General features: G+C 39.2%; 2 protein-coding genes across 5 annotated transcripts; both read left to right on the forward strand.

The window, feature by feature from the left end:
• Window positions 1–944: 944 nt before the first annotated feature.
• On the forward strand, window positions 945–14,731 carry morc2 (MORC family CW-type zinc finger 2). Of its 2 annotated transcripts, XM_008418751.1 has the most exons (29): window positions 945–1,052; window positions 1,455–1,505; window positions 1,646–1,792; window positions 2,758–2,811; window positions 2,912–2,946; window positions 3,035–3,103; window positions 3,191–3,281; window positions 3,372–3,480; window positions 4,842–5,001; window positions 5,093–5,204; window positions 5,327–5,452; window positions 5,554–5,633; window positions 5,717–5,799; window positions 5,935–6,020; window positions 6,596–6,736; window positions 6,815–6,969; window positions 8,637–8,765; window positions 8,862–8,967; window positions 9,095–9,227; window positions 9,326–9,409; window positions 9,901–10,152; window positions 10,240–10,482; window positions 11,418–11,537; window positions 11,834–11,891; window positions 11,969–12,107; window positions 12,195–12,362; window positions 12,969–13,062; window positions 13,574–13,762; window positions 13,869–14,731. In XM_008418751.1, exons 3-29 carry the CDS (start codon window positions 1,725–1,727, stop codon window positions 13,935–13,937), a joined length of 3,153 nt encoding a protein of 1,050 aa, XP_008416973.1. In that variant the 5' UTR covers window positions 945–1,052; window positions 1,455–1,505; window positions 1,646–1,724; the 3' UTR covers window positions 13,938–14,731. The 2 variants fall into 2 exon arrangements, with proteins under 2 accessions (XP_008416973.1, XP_008416974.1); XM_008418752.1 differs by lacking the exon at window positions 11,418–11,537.
• Window positions 14,732–16,124: 1,393 nt separating this feature from the next.
• LOC103470362 (acyl-CoA dehydrogenase family member 11) lies at window positions 16,125–22,934 on the forward strand. 3 transcript variants are annotated; one of them, XM_008418753.1, is made up of 15 exons: window positions 16,125–16,198; window positions 17,229–17,531; window positions 17,691–17,926; window positions 18,027–18,126; window positions 18,483–18,600; window positions 18,901–19,043; window positions 19,121–19,273; window positions 20,074–20,168; window positions 20,259–20,358; window positions 21,086–21,226; window positions 21,308–21,400; window positions 21,476–21,583; window positions 21,664–21,835; window positions 22,243–22,309; window positions 22,417–22,934. In XM_008418753.1, exons 2-15 carry the CDS (start codon window positions 17,247–17,249, stop codon window positions 22,529–22,531), a joined length of 1,926 nt encoding a protein of 641 aa, XP_008416975.1. In that variant the 5' UTR covers window positions 16,125–16,198; window positions 17,229–17,246; the 3' UTR covers window positions 22,532–22,934. The 3 variants fall into 3 exon arrangements, with proteins under 3 accessions (XP_008416975.1, XP_008416976.1, XP_008416977.1); XM_008418754.1 differs by having other exon boundaries at window positions 16,131–16,198; window positions 17,232–17,531; XM_008418755.2 differs by lacking the exon at window positions 16,125–16,198 and adding an exon at window positions 16,318–16,407.
• The last annotated feature ends 444 nt before the right edge of the window (window positions 22,935–23,378 follow it).

Below are 23,378 nucleotides of genomic sequence, written 5' to 3' on the forward strand. Positions count from 1 at the left end.
TTGATCTTTTGTTTTGTCTTGATCAATTACCTTGACTTGATCTTTTGTTTTGTCTTGATCAATCACCTTGACTTGATCTTTTGCTTTGACTTGATCAATCACCTTAACTTGATCTTTTGTTTTGACTGGATATAATGTCTTATCAGTCAACTAGCCTTACCAGAGATTAGAAGCACACAAAAAACGAAATGGTGTGATAAAGTGTTCATACTACATTGTTGTTTTAATTGACCATGTTAAAAGTATAAGCTTTTCCATACTCAACTTTCCATAGTTTAACACAAGGGGAAAAGTTAGACAGGAAGGGATGAAGGTCAGAAGGAAGCAAGGTTAGAACGAAGGGAGAAATGAAAGGACAGAAGGAAGGAAGAGCACGGGGAAGGTAAGAGCAAATAAAACAAATTATGAAGAAATAGTGAATAATCTGGGCATTTTAATATCTTTTCATACAAACTTTTTCTTTTCCCATAGCAATCAAGCTCCCAAAAACTCTTAAATAAAATCCCACACTTCTCCAAGCTGTGTGGAAATCCCTTATTAAACTGAACTTGGGACTCTTGAACTTTGCATTTTTTGACTGTCTGGTCCTTTTAACTCCATAAATTTAAATACATGTTAAATCGGCCCAAGTATCACCAGTTGTACTGGTGCGATAGTTTGAAGACCATTGTCTTAAACTATCACTCAACAAATTCAGTTTCTTATTTGTGCATGTTAGAAAGTATACTAGACATATGTATTAAAACCTTCCCAACAAATTCAGTTGATCGTTGTTCATTTTGAGATTTATCTGTTTGTTAAGTTTTACATTTTGGCGCAAACAACTGCGCTTTAACGCCTCGCGTGCACGGGTATGTGATCTTGATTGCGTAGACGGACGTATTCACCAATGGTTATTGAGAATCGTGCCATGTTGTTTTCCTATTGGTCTGCGGAAAGACAGAGGCGGGATTTGTATATTGTCAGGGCGCTACGGGGAATCAACTATCGCCGTCGAAGAAACTGGATTTTACGCGGCCTGTGGGATTGGTTTATGCCAAGGAGACCAAGACGTAATGTTACAAACTATCTATTCCTCCAGCGTGTGATTATTACAGTGTGAAGTTTCTGTTGTATTACAACGGCCTGCAAATTTGCTCAGAATGTCAAGATTTAGCTAACGACTGCGAAAGGCTAGCTAGTAGCGTCGTTGCCCCATAAACAGTCAAGGGATGCTAACGTCCGTTAGCTACAGTTTTAGCCAGACGGTAAACATTAGTAACAATGGATTTCCAAAAGATAGGCAGTTTATAACATGCATACACAAGTAAACACAAAGTTGCATTGCTTCCCAGAAGCCCAGCTCGTCTGTATGCTGCTTTTAGACATGCATATGTGGAAACGTGTTTTCAGGTAGCACTGCGCCCAAAAGACGCTCCTTGATCAAGTCACAACATTTTGTTGTTCTTCAACAGGCCTCCCACGTGGTGCACCCGAGTTACCTTCACCTGCAAGGAGTCTTTTACGTGAGTGCTTCTTTTGCCATGTTGCATAGCGTCCATATCAATTACTTTTGTCTGACGTTGGACTATTAGTTAACAAATTAGGGGTGTGTGCAGTTTAATACATATGACCGGTGATTGTAATCTTAACTTCCCTTTTTCAGAATGAACGCTCTCGACTAGAGCTCGTTTGGTCAGGAAGAAGGCAAACAGGAAGGAAGTAGACCATAACTTTGAGGGGCCATGGCCTACTCCAGCTACAGCAACCTGAGCAGAGCTCAGCTTACCTTTGAGTACCTACATACAAACTCGTAAGTACAAACATTGACAATATGACCAGTTTATAATCTTAGAGCAGCTCAACTTTATGGCAAAAGAAATAGACTAAATCAAATAAGACTTGAGGTTTTCAGTTTTTAAGCCAGATAAAAACCAGGAATCCCTCCATAAAAAAAGCTCTTTCCTCTGTCAGTGAACAGAAAATATGATGGCTTATGAAAAAGTGGTATCACAATCTTTTACATTACTCTTAAAGAAACATTGTGTCCTGTGTGAGATCTGCTACAGGGAGGTTATCAGCGCTACATTAACGCCTGTGTTAATGTGCAGACTGTTACAAGCCCATTCACTGGACACACTTTACAATTCAAGCTCTTCCAACAAGTCTTGCCTCCCATAACTCATGTGTTGATTTAGTTTGTAAACAGGCTCATCTTAGTTAAGTTGTTCAACTCCATTAGTGAAAGAACATGAATGTTATGACCCCCACAATCATATAGAGAACTGCTAACATGAAGACCCTCCACAGGGAGGTTAAACCACAACACACAGTTTAAAAAAAAACACCAAACTGTTCATAGCATTCTTCTGCCAAGCAAATCTATTGGAAAGTTGAGTGGAAAGAAAACGGCCTCATGCAACAGAGAGTGTTGAGAGGATTGCGAAGCGAATTTAATTGGAGGTGCACAAGTATGCGTATACACCTAAAGCTTGGGTAATGTAAGTTTGTTTGTATGAAAAAAATCTATATTTGGAGAAAAACAAACGCCTCTACAAAGACGGAACAAAAGAATTGCATCATCAGAGTAACTTGGCTGACAGTTTATGGTGTTGCTGGGGAAGCATGTTAGTTATGCTCACATGAAGTTTACATAACATTGCAGACAGAATAAATTTATACTGTAAATTTGGAACAAGAAGTTCCAGATTATTTATATTGGGAGAATGTGCCCTAGTACTTACCTCTGGACTAAGAATCTTAATTGTATGTTGTTAGGACAACCCATGAGTTTTTATTTGGAGCCTTGGCTGAGCTTGTGGACAATTCAAGGTAATAAGTTTGATTGGAAACACATTTTTACCAAGATAAACAGATTAAACAGTTTTTTTCCTAACAGTTCTGTGTTTTTTTTTTGTTTGTTTTTTTACAGAGACGCCAATGCAACTAGAATAGACATCTATACCGGTACGGTCATAAGTGCTTTACCAGTTTTACACATTGAGTTGTTCACAAAGATTGCATTTAATAATTGTTGTCTGTGTTTCTGTTCCAGAAAAACGACCAGAGCTTCGTGGTGGTTTTATGCTTTTTTTTCTAGATGATGGCATTGGAATGGACCCAAGTAAGCAAGACTTAAAGTCTGCTCATAATGAGGTTTTTAGTGATGTACTCCTCTTACTGTGTTTTCGAAACATCTTCTTTTTGATAGTTGAGGCAACCCATGTGATTCAGTTTGGAAAGTCAAACAAGCGCTCCCCAGAGTCCACTCAGATCGGCCAGTATGGGAATGGATTGAAATCGTGAGTGTTTCCTGAGCTGTTTGATATTTATTGTACGCAGTTGGTGTAAAAATGTCTTTTAACTTTGGAATTTTAACTTTGTCGTTCCAGGGGCTCAATGCGAATTGGGAAAGACTTCATCTTGTTCACAAAAAAGGATAATACATTGACATGTCTCTTCCTGTCGAGGACTTTCCATGAAGAAGAAGGGCTTGATGAGGTCAGACATCTTTTTTACTTACGATATCTAACTCATGGTGATTTCTACTAGTACATAATGACATGGGTTGAAATATATTCGTCTATTTTATGCATTGAAAGTTATTTAATGTGTTATTGTGGAAAAAAACGTTGTGTAGTGAGGCATATACACGGGCGTAACAATAACAGGTTTATTCAGCCTCTTATCGTTTGTTTTTGATCTGTCAAGAAATGAACCTATTCTCTACTTCTCAGTCTGAAGATTTGAAAATAACTTTAGTTTAAAAGTTATGTAATGCCTCGCTTTTTAAAACATGTTATTTATTTCCATCAGCTGCCTCAGGACGGCTTACGTGGGTTTTATATAGGAACTCTGTGTTTCAGTAAGGAAACGGCTTTTTCTGTTACTGCTCTATGTTAAATGAGTAACATGACATTTTCACCACTGCATTCAATGTAAAGTAACCACACACCTGTTCATGTTGGGTTTGGCTAAATAGGTCTCTGCATTTCTTCTTCATTTCTACATTGCTTTGGACAGAGGTGTCTGTCAAGTGCATAAACGAACGTTTCTGAAACTGAGCTAATAATTTACAGCAGCAGTGAGCTGTGTTAAGAGGAAACGCATTTAAATAACAACTCACCTTGGTATGACGAGCGTTGGACAGCATTTACTCTTTGTTCTCATTTGATTAAAAATTAAAGGCCCCCATCAGAAGAGTTTTTCATGCCAGGATTGGGATGTTTGATGCGCTTCAGTGTTTGTCTAAGGAGAGATCTGATGGAGGTGTTGAGGATGTTAAAATTGACCTGCTGCTCCTCTGTCCCACAAAGCCAAATGCTCTGAGCCACAGGGGTCCAGTGGCATTTCAGCGGTTTTAAATCATCTGTCTGAATTACAGGCCTTAAGTGGAAGCAACTTTAGCTAATTTTCTTTAACAAATACACTGGCAGCATCTTTTGCTCAGTGGGTTGAAGTTTTAGCTAATGGATCATGCCCATGTTAAGTTCTGATAATACTATGCACCCCCTGATGCAGAGAACTGTCAGAAAACGTGTTGCAGGATTTGGCCGCTCTCATAAACGTGAAAGAAATTAATTATGAAACCGCCTTATTGTTTGTTTTTAATTTAGTTCCGTAAACATTCTTGTTGCCTTATTTGTCGCCAGTTACTTCTGGAAAGTGTATTTAACAAAGTTTGTCTTACAAATACATAATTATGCATCATATCAATTTATTGGGAAACATGGAAACTGTGGAGATCTACAAGAAACTCATGACTTTAAACATCCAAATTACCGCCAAGTTGTTTTTCAAACATGGCTGATATTTAAGCGTTTTATAGCAGCGTGTTGACGGTTCTGATCTTCTCACTTCAGGTGATTGTGCCACTCCCCTCCTGGGACCTGAAAACCAAGGAGCCCCTGACCTCCGACCCTGAGAAGTATGCAATAGAAACTGAGCTCATCTTCAAATACTCTCCTTTTAAAAATGAACACCAGCTCATGGAGCAGTTCAACAAAATAGAAAGCAGCAGTGGTAAGCGCATATAAAAACCTCTTTTTATTTTATTTATTTGTGAATAATTACATGAATAAAATTGGTTACCTCCATCTGTTTACTTCCTAAGGCACTCTTGTGGTCGTCTACAACCTAAAGCTGATGGACAATGGAGAACCAGAACTGGACGTAGAGTCGGATCACCAGGACATCCTCATGGCTGGGACACCCGCTGAAGGAGTGTGAGTTTAGCCAAAGGACTTCTTAGAAAGACTGACAAAGGAACCACTACATTATGTGAAAGGGATCATGTACCGTAACTGTTTATGCGTATCGATGAGAAATGTTTTGAACATCTGCACAGGAAACCAGAACGGAGGTCATTCAGAGCGTACACTGCTGTTCTGTACATCGACCCACGCATGAGGATTTTTATCCAGGGACATAAAGTCAGGACCAAGAGACTCTCCTGCTGTCTCTATAAACCAAGGTAACATGATGTCAAATGTGTTGACTCTGAATTCACTTTATGCTGCCGTCGCTGACTGCATATTCTTGTTTTGTTTTGGCTTTTTTTTTTTTACTTAAAAGGGTTTATAAATACTCATCAACTCGTTTCAAAACACGTGCTGAACAAGAAGTGAAGAAAGCAGATCATCTTGCAAAAATCGGTGAGTGTCTGTTATTTGTTGGATTTATTAAACAGTTGCTGTATTTTTAAGTCAATCTGATCTAATTTTCCTCTCTATATCAGCTGAAGAAAAAGCAAGAGAGGCAGAGAGTAAGAGCGTCGCCATGGAGGCCAGATTAGGAAATGATCTGTCAAAAGAATCGAGGGTAAAAAAATAAAAATCTTCTGTTCAAGTTGTCGACGTAGGATATCTTTTAAACATTTTTCTGTCATTTAGTGAGGTGAATCTTTGTGTAACGTTTCACTTTGATTTTTCTCACTTCTTTTCTTCATTTCCTCAGGCAATTCTGAGAAAAGTTCAAGATTCTGCCATGATGCTGCGAAGGGACGCTGACATTCGAAAGAGAAATCTAGAAGCCAAACAGAAGTATGTTTTCCCCCAGAAGTAGATGCAGTTGGCATTGAACATTTGATCAATACAGCAGAAATATTTCTTTTGTCATTTAGTGCGCAGTGATCACATTTCAGTCTGAGGACAGGGTAAACGATAAAGTCAAAACTGAAGACATTACTGGAAATCTTATCAAATCAACCATATGAGAGAGAGGAGACAGAAAGGAAACAGCTCATGTTGCTGCATGAGCATTTTTTCTACTTTTATTTTAAGTGTCATCATTTGAGAAATTTCAGTCGGGTGTATACATACTTTGGCATATTCTACTTAATTATCCCACTTTACACTACCCCAGATCAAAAGAGCTTTTCTGCTCTGTTTGTAAACTAATCAACATTAATACAAATTTAGATGAAGAAAACTTCATTTATGAGTTCACACTTGTTGTGTAGATAAACTTCAACAATACGGAATGAAAATTTAATTTGTAGAAACCCTTTTAACCAACAGTCTAAAAAAACTTGGTTGTTGATTAATTTCTAAACCTCATAATTTAATCCATAACGCAAACTCGGATTAACAATCTTCTCCGCTCACCTTTGTCTCAGAGCATTAAAGGAACCCAAGGACTTGAATTTTATTTTTGGAGTAAATATTGGGCAGCGGGAGCTGGACGGGATGTTTGTGTACAACTGTTCCCGTCTTATCAAGATGTATGAGAAGACGGGTCCTCAGCTGGAGGGAGGCATGTAAGTAAACACAGTGAAACTTCAGCATTCTGTCACTTGAGGGGTTGAATAAAATAAAAATGATCTTTCTTTTTTAAGGGCATGTGGAGGCGTAGTCGGAGTTGTCGACGTCCCGTATTTGGTGCTTGAGCCGACCCACAACAAGCAGGACTTTGCAGATGCTAAGGAGTATCGACACTTACTGAAGGCCATGGGAGAGCATTTAGCTCAGTACTGGAAGGACACCAACATTGGTAGGTGGTTTTTATTTTTTAGACTGCAGTTTGTATCATCTGTAACAAAGCTTAATAGAAGCAGTGTAAGTGATTCTGCTTGTTATTGAGGGTTTTAAAATGCGTCTTTCTATCTGACAGAAAGTCAGATACATACAGTATCTGACTGTATGTACAGTCAGATACTGTACATACAATGTGTACAGTATTAAAGATTTTATTTTACCTGAAAAGGCTTTTTACTAAACTGTAATTGTGTTAGCCACGCTAGCACCGAGTACCGTGTATCAGGGCTAGACGCACTCAAACATTTGCCAACAGAAATCACTGGTTTCAAAAGTAACCCTCAAAACCATGAATGCCTGACTTACCCAGCCTTGCAAGAACAATAGCCATCAGTGATCTTGTCCACAGCTATATTTATGCTGAGGGTGTGAGGATCTGCTGTTTTCTGCTTGGAAAGTGATTGAATTAAGTGCTTTAATTTTATGGATTTTAATCAACAGCATATATAAGTGTCTAACCTTTATGAAACACTGTACTTATCCAGACATGTGTGAGAGTGATGTCTACAAAAAAAGTTTTGTTAATGTTTTTAGTTAAATAAGTAATTATTGAGTTTATATTTTTGAAAGTTATTTACCATCTTATACTGGGGACTGGCATTGTTTCCACAATTACCTTGAAAAAGTGAGCAGTCAATTGATATTTTGGTAACACTTTATTTGAAGGGATGTTCATAAGACTGACATGACACTGTCATAAACATGACATAACATCTGTCATGAACATGAAGAAGCCTTTATGAATGTTTATGACTTGTCAAGTGTCATTTAGTAAATAAAGACACTTTTAATGCAAAGTTGCTCTAAAAGTTGCATTAAAACTCCATTAAAAGTGCCAACTTTGCATGATTTTGTAAATAATGACAATTTAATGCAAATTTGGCATTTTTAATGGACCTTTAATGCAACTTTTAGAGCAACTTTGCATTAAAAGTGTCATTATTTACTAAATGACACTTCATGACAACTGTCATTAACGGTCATAAAGACTTCTTTTTGTTCATAACAAGTGTTATGTCATGTTTATGACAGTGTCATGTCAGTCTTATTCACACCCCTTCAAATAAAGTGTTACTGATATTTTTACTGATTACTTTATTTCTAAAGCAACTAAGTTAGATTACATGTTACTTTATTAGTTACATCCAGCAGCTGCAAACTTGAAGCACTGATTCCTTTAAACGCTGCAGATCAAGTTGTATGATGTGAATAGATAAGCTATAATTGGGGACATTATAGTTTTTGGGGATTTTAGCTGAATTTAAGATATTAAATAAAGTTATGTTTAAAAGTTTCATTCTGAATGAACAGTCTTTAATGGAAGCAACAACTTCCACACCGAAGATTGTTGTTGCTGTAAGTATGGTCTGTTAAATGATCAGAAAAGGGTTGGATTTTTGACTTTTCCTACCTATCTGGCGCAACAAGTTGAAAATCCAATTTCAGACAATTTCTGAGTACACCTTCATTTCTCAACACTCTCATTCTCCTGGTAGTATTGACATGATGTCGACATTAAATGTTGAACAGATGCAACAAGCAAGGATAGGGTCGTTTCCTTTCAGAGTAACTAATTAGTAACTGTGTGATATTGTAAGAAATGGTGTTTTTGTGTTTGTGCAGCCCAAAAAGGCATTGTGAAGTTCTGGGATGAGTTTGGATACCTGTCTGCCAGCTGGTCTGCGCCTCCATCTACAGAGCTGAGATACAAGAGACGCCGTGCCATGGAGATACCCATTACTATTCAGTGTGGTAAGTGGCACATGTTCTTTTAAAGGTATGAATTAGGTTTCCCTAAGGATATACCTTAGATCAAACTTGCCCTGTGGTTCTACGTTTTATTTTTAGATAAGTGTTTGAAGTGGAGAACGCTGCCTTTCCAGATGGACGCAGTGGACAAACGCTATCCTGACAGCTGGGTTTGTCTCATGAATCCTGACGGCACCCAGGACAGGTACACAGTGAACATGTCAAAAACATCTGCACTTTAAATTTGAATCATCTGTCTAACACACTTCTTCATGCCAGTATATTTGTTTTATTTTTTAATTGTTATTATAATAATTTTAAATTTGTTTCAGATGTGACGCTCCAGAACAGAAACAGAATTTTCCTGTTGGGGTTTTAAAGAAAGACAAACCAACAGCTGAAGACAAACAGAAAGAGCTAGCAGAGAAAATCAAACAGCAGCAGGAGAAACTAGAAGCCTTACAGGTATTTTATTCACATCTATTTTCTGCTACCTCCTTTCATCCATTCGGGGTTTTTTTGTGTGAATAATACTGTAAAAATAACTGATTTATTTCAATCAGAAAACCAGCACAATTAAATCTGCAGGAGACATCAAAAAGCTCCCACTTGAAGTCAGCATGAAGCCAACAGAGACTTCGGGTCAGGTACGACTTTCTATTGATTTTTATTTTATTTTTTCTCTTTCTCTAAAGTTTGTTGGATCATATTAGTTTCATAAGCTTTTTTTTTGCATCTGTCCTCATTACTGCTCTTGTATAGCTTTATGTTGATATTATTTAGAAAACAAAACTCCACTCAAACTAATCTTTTTGCTTTTATTATTATTTCTATATAAATATAGAAAAATGTTTCTGATGAATCTGCATTTATCATGGGGGGAAAATTAAATAGATTCAAGTGATTTTTAAAATGAAAAGGGAAACTAACAATTACTTGGAGTTGTGTTGAAAATTTTTTAATTACATTAAGACATCAATACATTTTACTTTAATTCACCTCAAATGCAATGTAGAAAAGCTCTGATTTGACCCTGCAGTTTATGAATTTGATCTATGAAAATCCTGAGGTAATTCTCAAGGGCTGTTTTAACTTTGACGTAATCAGATTTTCTCCTTCTTCCATGTTGCTTATTCAGGCAACAAGGTTTTCTGAAAGGACTATGTCACGCCCACGCTCCCCTCCTCTCCCAGCTCACCTGAAGAATGCTCCGAGCGTCCCTCCGTCACGCACAGCTTCTCAGCGTCCCACCCGAGCGTCTGCGGCTCCTCCCACTCCGCTTAAACCAGAACTGTCCAGGACCAGAGGTGCAGCAAAGATCCCTCCGTCTGAAACAAAGGCTACACCCAAAACTTCTGCAAAAACACCTCCACCCAGTCGCAGCTCTCGGGTAAACTGAAGTCTTCATGTATCCAAAGGTTTTCTTGGAATTTTCTTCGGAGAAGATCTGAAATACTCTTGTTTTGTCCTCTCACAGTCCTTGACCAAAGCGTCACCCATCAAACCAGCTGCTGCTGGACAACGCAAGAGGATGATAGAGCAAGAGGAAAGTGAGGATGAGGAAGATGACGACGATGATGATGAAGAGGAGGAAGAAGACAGTGAGGAGGAGATAGAAGAAGAACCACAATCAAAGAAATCCAAGATGGCCACAGCTGCCAGTAACCGTGGTAAAGTGGCGGAGAAGGCCCCGCCTCCAAAACGAGGAAAGGTGGATGAGGTAATAATAGAGAGTTGATGGAATTTCACAAAAAGCATCTTATGATTACATTGACAGAATTTAAGACATAACAGGTACTAATGCTTGCAACCAAAGAATAGATTCTACTGAGTTTATCTACATCAGGAGTGGGAATCTTTAAGTTTCTTACAACTTGATTCAAAATCAGTTTTCAGTCGAAACAATTATTCTTGCAGATTTTTGCTTCGATCTGAAGGTTTTGCAAAGATTCTCATGATCTGCCTTTGCAAGGCAGAATGGCAGATTAAGACACTAATGTGTCGTCTTCACATTTCAGTTTTAAATATCAGTCCATCTTTAGATGGAGTTGTTGCAAATATCATCATGTTAGTGCCACTTTGGTGTTGTTGGTTAAGGCATTGGCAGCCTTTTAGTCGGTAAAGTGAAGCTACATGCTGTCCCATACTTCATCCGAAGCCAAACAGTCAACGCACAGTCAGGAGTTTCCTTCTGTGTACAGATTACTTGGGTTGTTACCAACAGCTGGTGAAACATTCATGTCAAATAGCATCTTTAGAAATATACTTCCTTTACCTGCTGTGTCTCACGTTGTGCCTTTGGTTCAGTAATCACAGCTGCGTGATCTGTAAGCTCAGATGGAAGCTTTAATGTTGAGAATGTATCATCAAACTAATCTGAAAGGGTAAAACATATAATTTCTGAATGTCAAAAAAAAATAAATAGATGAAGACGGTGAACATAGACGTAGTGTAATGTTGAGTCATTATTCACCCTGTGCGTTATGCAGATTCAACCAACTTTTCCTCTCTACAGAGTCAGAGTGCATCAACAAAGTGGATTACCAACTGGGCAGAATCCTACATTAGATGGATTTTAATTGGACACTTTTTCAAATGAATGCAAGCTGCTCAGTTAGCTTTCCAGTCAGAACCCCTCTGCTATTGACCCTGCAGGATAAAACACACTCTCATGCTGAGAAGAAAGGATTATCCACTCCTGCACGGCAGCAGCCACCTACACCAGCCTCTGTCTCTAAAGCTGTTCCCACACAACAGCAAGGGGCTAAAGAGAAGGTAGCTTTACAGGGCTCCATCACTACTTCCTTGAAAATAAGTCCAGGCTGGGTTTTCTCACAGTTTCTAACAATCAAGAGATCTCTTTCTCATCTGATTAACCTTCTCGTGTCTTCTAATCACCTTTTTGAAAATATATTAGATGTTTTCTTAACGCATAGCACTCTTCTCCAAGTCTGCATGCTAGGTTCACCAATTAATCACAATTTCTCCAAAATGTTTTCCTTTTTCATCCCTCCCTCTTCAGTAAAATGTTGCTCCAGTTCTGTGGCGGTAAAATGTTGGTGTTCTTGCAGGTTCCTGAGAAAACGCAGCAGAAGGAGCCAGAGAATGACACTAAAAATGCTCAGAAAGGTCAGTTAATACACATAAAATGTAATTTGTGAAAAAGAGGGGGTTTTTTTTCTACAGATATTTTTTATTTTTTAAAGATAAAGGTCTTCTGGTTGAAGTGCGCGTCAATAAAGAGTGGTTTACCGGTAAAGTTATCGCTGTGGAGGCAAATAAACAGAGCGTTCGCTGGAAAGTCAAATTTGACTACGTACCACGAGCGACACCCAAAGACCGATGGTACGACACATCATCTCGCTTCGTTTTGAATTTAAATTCACCGCGCAGAACATTATTTTCATTTCCATGTTGCACGCTTCTCTAAAGGGTGTTCAAAGGCAGCGATGAAGTACGGTTGATGCGACCACCATCTCCTAACTCCCAGACTCCCGACACCCAGCAGGAGATGGAGAAAGGTTCGGCCCCCATGGAGCCCGACACAACTCAGCCTGGAACCAGTCGAGAGGTGACAGACAGCCTGGTGGCCATGTTGAGGTGAGCTACACACCCTACAGCTGCTTATCATCAAAAAATGCATTTTATTCAGTTCACTTATAGATTCAAGTAGGTTTTCCAAACAGAATCATGTTTTTCAAGTGTTTATTTTGGTTCAATTTACCAATTATGGTTTGCAGCTAGTGAAGGAACATGCATCTGTATTTTTCAATTAATGCATAGATAGAAAATATTTTCTTTAAGTGAAGTGATGTCGATATAAAAATATATATGCAAGCATATAAATTTACTGTCTAATTTGGTGGTGCTGCCACCAAGTGTTTTAGAGGGGAACTGCACCCAATGGCTCCGCCCTTTCTTACAGCTAATTTACAATCAATGTAGAAATATTTTTAATACAAAAATATCATAACCTTGACAATCCTGGAGAACACAGACACCCTCTTCATGAAGCGTCATACAATGCTGGATAAAATATATTTAGGATTTTGTGTAATATTCAAAGTTAGCTGTCGACTATAATCATCTAAATGCTGAAAATAAATGGACTTTAAATATAATTTTAACTTGTTAAGATGTATGTTACTAATTTCATAGGATATCCACATGATATGACTGAAGTCCCTCAATCTGTTTGTGTTTCAGGACGATGCTTCGTTACTTCTTCCCTCCTGCTTTCCGGATCCCCAAGGACGATGTTAACAGCATGACAGCTGAGGAACTGATGGCCTTTCCTCTGGTGAGAAACGTGACGCAACCAAACACGTCCTGATCACTGTTCTGTTGGTGTGTGGGTACTTTTGCTGAGAAAAATCATAGTCCAACAAATTGTTTTGAGTCCATGTTTGAACACAAACATAACATAATTACATGGCGTGCATCTATATTGTGATTTTTGTCCCAGTTCAGTCACTCAGAGATCTGACTCAGCACTGTTAAAAACCACCACTTTGCCCTCTTTGTTCTCTTTCATCATGAACATCATTGCAAAAGGGTAAAATCGATTTGCCAGGGAACACCCAGATTTGTTAGAAAAACAGATTGATAGCTTGATAACATATTTGTTAGCGGCTGCAGAGTGGTCTGAGAATATGGCTGACAATAAATCAGGCAGTAGAGCAACAGCTGGTTCCTGATGGAGATACTTTACAATCTCCCCATCAGACCCTGGACATCATAAAATAAAGAGAATGTCACAAAGATAACGTGAGTGGTTCTGATGCCAGCAGAGTTTTCCCCCCTCTCTGTAGAAAGAGTATTTCCAGCAGTACGAGTCGGGTCTCCAGTCGTTGTGCAACTCGTATCAGAGCAGAGCTGACGCCAGAGCCAAAGCTGTGGAGGAAAAGAACAACAACACTGAGGTCAAACTGAAGGAAGCAGATGAAAAACTACAAAAACTACGGACCAACATTGTAGCCCTCCTACAGAAAGTTCAAGAGGTAAGAGCTGCTAATCTGAAGTGTACATTGTTTTTGCGCATTGCTGCATGTTTGACCCATTTGATGCTTTTCATGATTCAGCAAACTTGTTTTCTTGACATTTTAGGATATTGACATAAACACGGATGATGAACTTGATGCATACATAGAGGACCTCCTAACCAAAGGCGACTAAAGAAGGCTGAATGGATAAACGCAGCAGGAGCTGATAAAGACTGAGCGTTCACCTCAACTGTTGCTTACTGACAGCTCCCAAGGAACACTGCTTCTGTCCAGTGATCCATGAATATTTGGGGATGTTTCATTTTTTCAATCTCTCCACATCTTAAATCCTAAGTTTGATTTGTTTCTGTATTGTTGGTTAGCCCTGTGGTTTTCCTTTTAGCCCTTTTTTATATATCGCCATATAGACCATGTCTATCTGTTTAAAACATGTTATGTCCATTTAACGTAATTTGTGTAGGAAGCTCCTTTTTATATGTGCAGCTTGTGATAAGCTACACTTGTTCTTTATTTGGTCCTCCCATCAGGTGAATATTACACACCGTGAGTGGCAGCACAGCGAGTCAAAAAAACCCACTTCTCTAAACAGTAACTTTTATTTTTGTACACTAAGGAAAGCATCAGTGTTGCCTGTTATTTGTTCATCCTGGTTAGTGAACCAAGTGTGACATGCCACATCCACCAATGAGAACTACAAGCTTGGTTTTATCAGTATAAACGTTCCTTCAAAGCCTCTACACTTATGCTTTGATTGTTCTTTGCTTATGTTTGAAAGAAAAGCTAAATGTATGTTTATCATTTAGTGACCGTGTTCTTCATTTTTGAAAAGATTTTTAGCAAGTCATGGAAATGTTTTATTGAACGGTGCATGCTTTTCAGTCTTGTTCTAATTGAAACAAGTGTTGTGTATTTTTGACAAACTTTACTTACAACAATAAAACCGGTTCAGGATCCATTACACTTTTATTTGCCAGTGTGTGATGCATTAACTTGAAGTCCAAAGTAAAACACTCCTTCGACATCCTGACTATTTGTAATTTCTCATCATATTTATACAGTTTAATTTTATTACATCTGAATTCAGTCCGTGAACCGTGTATTCTGTATATCCGAGCACAAAGTAGATCATAATCTTGAGGTTTGAAGGAAAATGCATTTTGACAGATATTCTAAACAATACCATTTGTTTTGGAGTCTTTTTTTAATATTCTGATGACTAAATAACACCCAGTGTACCTAATTACTCTCCAAATGTAATTGGATCACCTGATGGAAGTTTGTCCAGAAGCAAAAAAACAAGTCTCCTTACCATGATGCTTAATAAGAAGCGAACATCATTTTATTTCATTTGTGGATGAAAACCCAACTAGGTAAATGGTTTGAATCCATGAATCATAGAAACGATCTACAGAATTAATTGAATTGATCAGGACATTCATTTTGAAACGGATGTATTATGGGAACCCTGCAGATACAGAGTTATTTTGTTTCATAAGACCATTTATTGAAGGTCTTATGGTGGAAGTACTTAATCAATGAGACTGAGGCTACCGGTGAGTTGGTGAGATTTATTTAATTGCCTGCAAAGGAAGAGCATCACCACACAACATGCGTATTATGGCGAGAGACTTTGAGATAACCCTCAGAGTGCAGCACATTTATACAAGCATGGTCATTTATCTTCAAGGACATTCTCCCTACCTTAAAAACAGTAAATATGGTTCTGTCAGCTTAACCTTCATATATTTAACACAACTCTTGCAAGTTCAATGCAGAAACTATAAGGTAATAACAAACGCTTTATGCAATATAATGAAGTTCAGTAAAATTTCTTTCACATGCCTTAGAGGTTTATTAAAGAACATTATGAAATGGAGATCCTTATCATAGGATCACTATTAGCGTTGCATTCCATCAATACAATATTTTTAAGGTACGAAGCCAAAAGAAGTTAGTTTTCCAAAGCTAATGTAGATATCCAAAGATAATGTAGCTAAAATTTAACTTGTCTACATGCAGAACTCATTGTGTGGTGGAAAAGGGATTTAGGTCAGAGGTCTTCAACATAGTCAAGAGATTTTTAAAAAATATATATTTTAAAATTTTAAGTTATGTCTTTAATTATATGTTAATATGAATTCAATATGTTACAAGTGGTTAAAAAGAAGCATAAACAATGTATTTCAGTCAAATTCACAGATTCCATTGGAAACATTTTTTCATTATATTAAAAGAAAAAAAAAAACATCAATCGATGTGGTAACCTGCCAACCTTTGATAATTTACTGCTGTACCTACAACAAAAATAAATTGAATGTTATGGTTTTGATGTGACAAAATACTTCCGAGTACTTGCAATGTATGTCGAGCACATTCGACTTTTATTTTGAAGGCGAGATAATTTGCTTCTTGCTGCTGCTCGGCTAACGCCAGGTGAGGATCTCTGCACATCGTTTACATCTGGAAACCTTTTAAATCCGACGTGAATAAGTTTCAGCATTCAAATTGGTAACAATGCCAGACTGCTAGCAGTGACAGCATTTAAATGAAATATAATCTGCGTCGTTAAAACGAGTCTGTTTACTCGGTGGTTGCTTCCTGTTGACAAACGGTAAAACCAAAAATCAACGAGAGACTAACAGGTTTGAGTGAAATTAAACGTCATGTTGTTGATGAAATTTGACGTAGCAACAAGTTAATAGAAATGTTAAAGCGAGATCTGTTTAAACAACAACGGAGTCAAATGAACTTTGACCCACTTCTGGGACTGACTCTCCAATAGAGTTAAAGCCCTATGTGTTTTTCAGTTAAAGGCAATTTATACTCTTTCCTCTCTAGTTAATCTTATAAATAACACAATTTCTCTAAAATAGACAACACAAACATTTAAAGTAGATTTTATAGAACATGGCTCAAAAGAAAACCTGTTATATTATTTTCACATACTTTTTTCAGAAGAATCTTATGCGCTTTCCAGACGACCTGTCATGATTTATTGATCAGTCCGCCACCGTATCGTTCAGTTCCCAAATCAGGCATCCTCCTTTCCATGGCTAAACGTAATGCTGTATAAATATAAGAAATGTCTACAAACCCAGTTTCAATGTAAGGGCTTGAAACCACCTGGAGAATCCAGAGATGGTTAACCGTTGTCTGTTAAAACCATTAAGCTGTTTTAAAGTAATATTCCTCTGATAAACACTTGAAATTAATTTGCATATGCCTGCAATTTAATATCTCTGTCATCATCATTACACAATTTTGGAAAAGGACCTAGCCTGAACTCTCTGGTCTCTGGAACACTCAGATACCAGTGGCTACAAAATTGTTAGGATCACAAGGGGACTAAACAGCTGCAGTATCTTCAAAGCTAACTGTTGTAGACTACACTACTGCAATTAAAGACTCATTTATTTGCAGTTTTGTTGCAGAATCAATTTGCCAGCCCTCTCGTTTCTGTTAGCAGGTAGATCCTAAAGCCATGGCAGCGTCTTCAGCCGTCCTGAGCAGACGTCTAGCCGGCAGCAGGTTGTGGTGTGGCGTCACTCGACCTCTGGTCCACATCAGATCAGCCAGTGCAGCGGAGCCCGGAGCAAGAAAATCTGATGAAGAACATCTGTGGGAGGCAGCATCGGACGGAGCAGGTTACCTGCCGTTCAGCAGAGCCAGGGTCGGATCGTTCTTTCAGGAACAGCCGGTCCTGAAGAATCCGTTTCTGGAGGATGCCTTGCTTAGAGGATACCTAAAGAGACACCTGCCTCAGGAGGTATGCTGAGGAAATGTCACCCAATGCAGTGTTTTTTGTAAGATTTGTGAAAATGACGCCATATCGTTGTCTCAATCAATACTCCAGGCATCCTGAAAACAGCTTAAACTAAATAAGGGAGACTGGATCCACAATTTTAAGGTGATTCTGCGTGTTTAGTCTTGTTCCCAGGCTATTTTGTCTGACTTGAATGCCTTTGGAGAGCGTGTGGCCAAAGTCATTGACACGTGGGGTAGACAGTGTGAGCTCAATCCTCCTCGCCTGGTGCATTTTGATCCCTGGGGTCGGAGAGTGGACCACATTGTGACCTCTGAGGCTTGGAAACGCCTCAAAGACCTCTCAGCGCAGGAAGGACTGGTTGCCATCGGCTACGACAAGTCATTTGGGGAGTGGAGGTAAGCTTATTCCTCTGACTTTTTCTTCCTACATCAATTTAAAAACCAGATTTTGTCCGTTTCTGGTTGGGTTAATTCTGTGTGTGTGTGTGCATTCCAGGCGTGTTTACCAGATGAGCAAGCTGTACATATTCTCCCCGTCGTCCGGCCTTTACACCTGTCCTCTTGCCATGACAGATGGAGCCGCAAAGGTCATCCAGGTAAGTTTAAAATACACAGACTAAAAAGATTTATGTTCCATCCCATCAGTTAGTGATTGTAATGTGACAAAATGTGAAAAAGTCCTACGTGTGTGAGTATGAACATTTTTGCACAGCAATTTTTTTGTCTTGATAAGGTTTCCAGCAAGGCCACATAATGTTAAAAACAATTAATCTTTGCCCCTTTTTATGTACACTTAAGCTAAACCTACAGCAATAACTCCAACGTGTTTCTGCAGCTTTTCGAGTTTGAAGAAAACGTCTTGCATCAAAGCAAAACTCATCTCAGTATATTTAACATATTCTAAGTTTTGCAAATCAGACCAGTCAGGGATTGTGTGTCTGTGTATGTAAAGTCTGGAGGGGTTTCGCCGCCAGTGGAAGAAGCATATCGTCGGTTGACCAGCCGACAACCTGAGCGTTTCTGGACGTCTGGACAGTGGATGACTGAGAGACAGGGAGGATCTGATGTGGGTCAGTAGAAATGCATTGATCTGCAGTGAATTAGTGCGGCGTTCATTCTATAGTTGACCAACAGGGGGCGCTGTCTGCAACAGAGCGGTGGCATGAAATTCAAACTCAGGAGAATGGCTCCTGCATATTTATAAATCACTGTACGTTTAATAGCAGAGGAACATATTTAAATATGAACTTATCTAGTAATGCCAGGACTCAGGAATCTCCTCCCACTGAGTTTGAGGACTGTTGAATTTTTTTCAAAATACAGATAAAACTCCTCTCTTATTATAAATCTTAGTTTCTCTTTGTCTTCAGGCACCGGCACGGAGACGGTGGCCGTTCCCCAAGCAGACGGCTCCTACAGACTGCACGGCTTCAAGTGGTTCACGTCGGCCACAGACGCAGACATGACTCTCACCTTAGCGAGAGTTCAGGACACATCTGGGTCAACAACCCCAGTACTGCTGATTCCCGCATACATCATCCTGCAGTCAGTGAATGCACCATTTCTAGCAGACCTCGTCTCTGTCCGCAGGGCAGCAGGGGCCTGTCTCTGTTTTACGCAGAGGTGAGTCGAGACGAGGACGGCCGACTGAGGGGTATTGAAGTCCAGAGACTGAAGGACAAGCTGGGGACACGACAGATGCCGACTGCTGAGCTGCTGCTGGACGGCCTGCCTGCATACAGAGTCAGTGGCGCTTGGTTGATTTTCACTCAAGCAGCACTTTACTAATTCTTGCAAGAACGAAAACAACAAGCTGACATGCTCAGTGTTCATTCAGTTTGATCTGTTCTAACTAGACAGAGTCACTACTGCATGCTTGGGTTATCGAGCATGCAGTAGTGCATTCTTGATAACCCAAAGCTGCTTTCTCAGGCCTCTTTGTACCTTTGAAGCATTCAAAATGGAGGAGTGCTCCACTGTTATCTAAACCCTCCCTAACTTCCAGTAGAGGGCAAATACAATAACCCTCACATGAACGTGACTGTTGCTGCAAAAATGATATTAATATTTTTCCCCAGATTAAGCAAATTATTAAAAGAAACTATTGTCTAAAATTCCACTAACATGAACTTTTTTTTTAATTCAGAAAGATTTTTGTGTTTTTAACCCAGAAACGTAGTTTTCACAAAGAAAATGATGCTTTATTTCAAACAGTAAATGCTGTACAGCAGTGAACTTTGATTTCTAACGTTTGCCTTGACTTGCACTAATTTTCAAATCAATTTTATTTTATCTCCTTAGCTTTGAGCTTTGTACTTTAAACAGCTCCAAACCTGCGGGGCTTGTCTGTCATTTGAACATCACATTTAAATATTTAATTGTGGTCAAAGTGAGGAGCAGGAGATCATTCCTGAATATTTGGATTTCTATGTTTTGACTCCCAGGCCGAGTGCCCTTGCTTCTGCTCTATTGTAACAGTTTTTCAGTGTTGTAGTTCTGCTTTGCTACTCTCTCTGATCCAGATATTGTTCCTCTATCACCAGCTCTCGGAGGAAGGCAGAGGCGTGGCCTCCATAGCCAACATGCTGACAATAACCAGGATTCACAACAGCGTCTCTGCAGCCGCTGCAATGAGAAGGCAGGACCCCACATCAGAACGCTTCCCTGAGTTCTGACTCTGTGGAGGCCTCTCCTCAGTAAGCTGATTAAATAATGTGTCTGCTCACAGAGTGCTCCAGTTGGCGCGTGACTATGCCACCCGCCGCACCGCCTTCGGAAAGCTCCTTAAAGACCACCCACTGCACATGCAGACGCTTGCAAGAATGGAGGTAAAGGCAGCAGAAGTGGTTCGCAATGATTTACAAAAAAAAATAAAAAATTCACACGCCTTGAACTTTTTCCGATTTTGTCACCGTGAAACCATAAACTTCCATGTATTTTATTGGGATTTTGTGTGACAGAACAACACATATTGTTAACTGGGAGGACAAAGATAAATGGTTTTCAGGTTTTTTTAGATGTAAAAATCAAAGCAGTTTGACCTGCGTATATATTTAATCCTTTGGATCCAAACTTTGTCGAGATTCTCTCTGCAGCTGATGGTGCAAGTCAGGCATGTCTCTTAAAGCTTTGCACATCTAGAGATATGCTTTCTCCTTTTGCAAAATAGCTGAAGCTCAGATGCATCTGTGAATTTGCAATCCAAACAGCAATAACGGTGCCACCACCATTTCTCATCATAGATATGTTGCGTCTGGGCTGCAGTTTTAGATTTTTGCCTAACATGGCCTTCAGCATATGGGCTAAAAAGTTTCAGTTTTACTCTTAACCTAACCAGAGGACCTTCTTCCATGTGCTTCCAGTGTCGCCTTCATGAATTACAGAAAAGTGAAAGCAGGACTTCTTTCCCAGAACGGCATGTTTGCTATGGAGTTTCTCAGATTAAATCCTAATAAAACTCCCTGATGTATAAAAGTGACAAAATATGAAAATAGCCTAAAGGGTTTTAACACTTTTACAAACAGTAATTCTGAAACTTCTGCCTGGCTTGGACAGGTGGAGACGCGTGCAGCTTTTCTTCTCGTGATGGATGTCTGCCGTCTGCTGGGTCGAGAGGAGAGCGGCCTGGCCAGCGAGCTCGACCTGCACCTCCTTCGTCTGCTCACCCCTGTGGTCAAACTGTACACCGGGAAACAGGTGAGCTGCTTTTGCAAGTACAAAACTAGTTTTTGATCCCAGTATTCTGAGTATCTGACCTACTGTATGTGTTTCTCTCAGGCTGTAGCTGTTGTGTCTGAGGGCCTGGAGAGCTTTGGCGGACAAGGATACATCGAGGACACTGGAATGCCTGGAATACTCCGTGATGCTCAGGTGGCGTTGCTACCAACCACCTTTTTTTCTGCCTTTTTTATGATTTTTGAAACTCACATGTTGTTTCTCTTGCAGGTGTTGAGTATATGGGAAGGGACAACAAATGTTTTGTCTCTGGATGTGCTGCGCTGCGTGGCCCGTAGCTCAGGAATGGTTCTGCATGCTTACTTTGCGCACGTCAAGGTACGGCATGGAAACCAGAACCTGTTGGGCAAGGTGTATAACTGGAAGCAGGTCAAACAGCTGTGACTATTTTCTTGCAGTCGCTGCTTGCGGGTGCCACGGGCGTTTCCTCACTGGACCCGGCTGTAAAAGCAGTCGGCGGCGCTCTGTCTGAACTGGAGCAGTTTGTTCAGATAGCCGCTTCCAGATCACCCAGTTACCTCGAACTGGCGGCCAGAGATCTTGCATACAGCCTGGCTCGCACTTATGCGGGTGAGTGTTTCACAAGCACCTGCAACAACTTCAGTTCTTTTCAAATGTGTTCACATTACTAGAACCGTCTGTGTTTTGTAAAATACACGACGACAAATTTTAATGCATTCTATTTGGATTTTTCTCTTGAAGGCAACTGGTGGCATTACTTGATTTTTATTTAGCATTATGTAAATAATGCTCCTTTAGCTCCAAGTAAAGGAGGCTAAATTCAAATGCACACCACACTCTTCAGATTTATTTTAAATAGAAAAAAAAACTAGATTTTTTCCTTCTGCTTCACAATTTACTTCAAATGTGACAAATTACATGTCTTATCATTCATTTCTACTTCTGCGTTGATCTAACAATCTGTGGTGTTACATCAGTGCTTTAAAGTGGTCTCCCTTAACTGTGTGTGTTAACAGGTGCTCTTCTCATTGACCATGCATGCTGGAAAGATGCCTCCCCAAATGACACCTATGCAGCTCTCCGGTATGACAAACCAAAAACTGACTGATTAAAACTCATTTTTGAGCTTCTCAGAAAAAATAAGCAAATATTATGTGTTCATTCGTCGTGCTATTGTTTTGCTTTATCAGATGGTGCGAACAAGATCTGTGTCTGGTGGCATCTAAACAGACGAGAGGCTGCTACGATTCCAGCAGCGCCTCCATGGATGCTGCACTGATTTATGATAACCGTATTCAAACGTGAACATCCTTCATGTGCTGATGGATTTATAATCTGAACTGTTATAGCGAGGGTATTAACACTATTAATGAAGAAAATCTTGCCTTCCATAATCACATCAAGAAGGACACTTCAGATGATAAATCTTTCTGTTTTTAGGATGCTGACATTTTCTGATAGTGTTATTAAAGTAGTCTTGATTTTCTGCCATAGTTCTGCTCAATTAGCAGTTATTAAAAAGGATATATATAGAAGAATAGGAGAACTGTGACTGATGCAAATGCACGAGGCATTTTTCCTAGTTCTGGTATGAAAAAGTGTGTATATTGAAAGATGAACACCACGCATACTGAGAACGATGACAAAAGATGCACAACTTTGTATTTTGAATATGCAATAAAAGTCTTGTAAAATTTCAACACTAAAAGTATTCATTTTTTGTTTTGTTTTGTTTTTCGGTTTTTTTATGCATATTGAATGAAAAATATGTAACTAAATCTTCAAATAAAATCATTTGGAAAAATGTTCACGTTATCCCTTTACAAATGCAATTCTTAATGCTTTATTAAGATTTTATATAATGAACACAGTTGTGCGTAAATGTACAAGTTTGTACATCTATGCACAAACTTGCATAAATAGATGCACAGTATTAAAAGTCTTTTACAATTTTGAAAAATGTAGTTCAGTGCAATTGTATTTATTTTCTGTTGTCCCTGAATGAAATCCAGAACAAGAAGAAGTTACCTTTGACACAACTGGCAAACACTCAAATTGTGTGCCTCAGAAGTTTGTAATGAACAAATAGCATTTTGAAACAACTTTATATGAAAATGAGAGGAGCGGTAATACAAGACAGTCCTGTTTGAAA

The sequence above is a fragment of the Poecilia reticulata genome, linkage group LG9 (genome assembly GCF_000633615.1).
Source record: "Poecilia reticulata strain Guanapo linkage group LG9, Guppy_female_1.0+MT, whole genome shotgun sequence".
NCBI classification, from domain to species: Eukaryota; Metazoa; Chordata; class Actinopteri; order Cyprinodontiformes; family Poeciliidae; genus Poecilia; species Poecilia reticulata.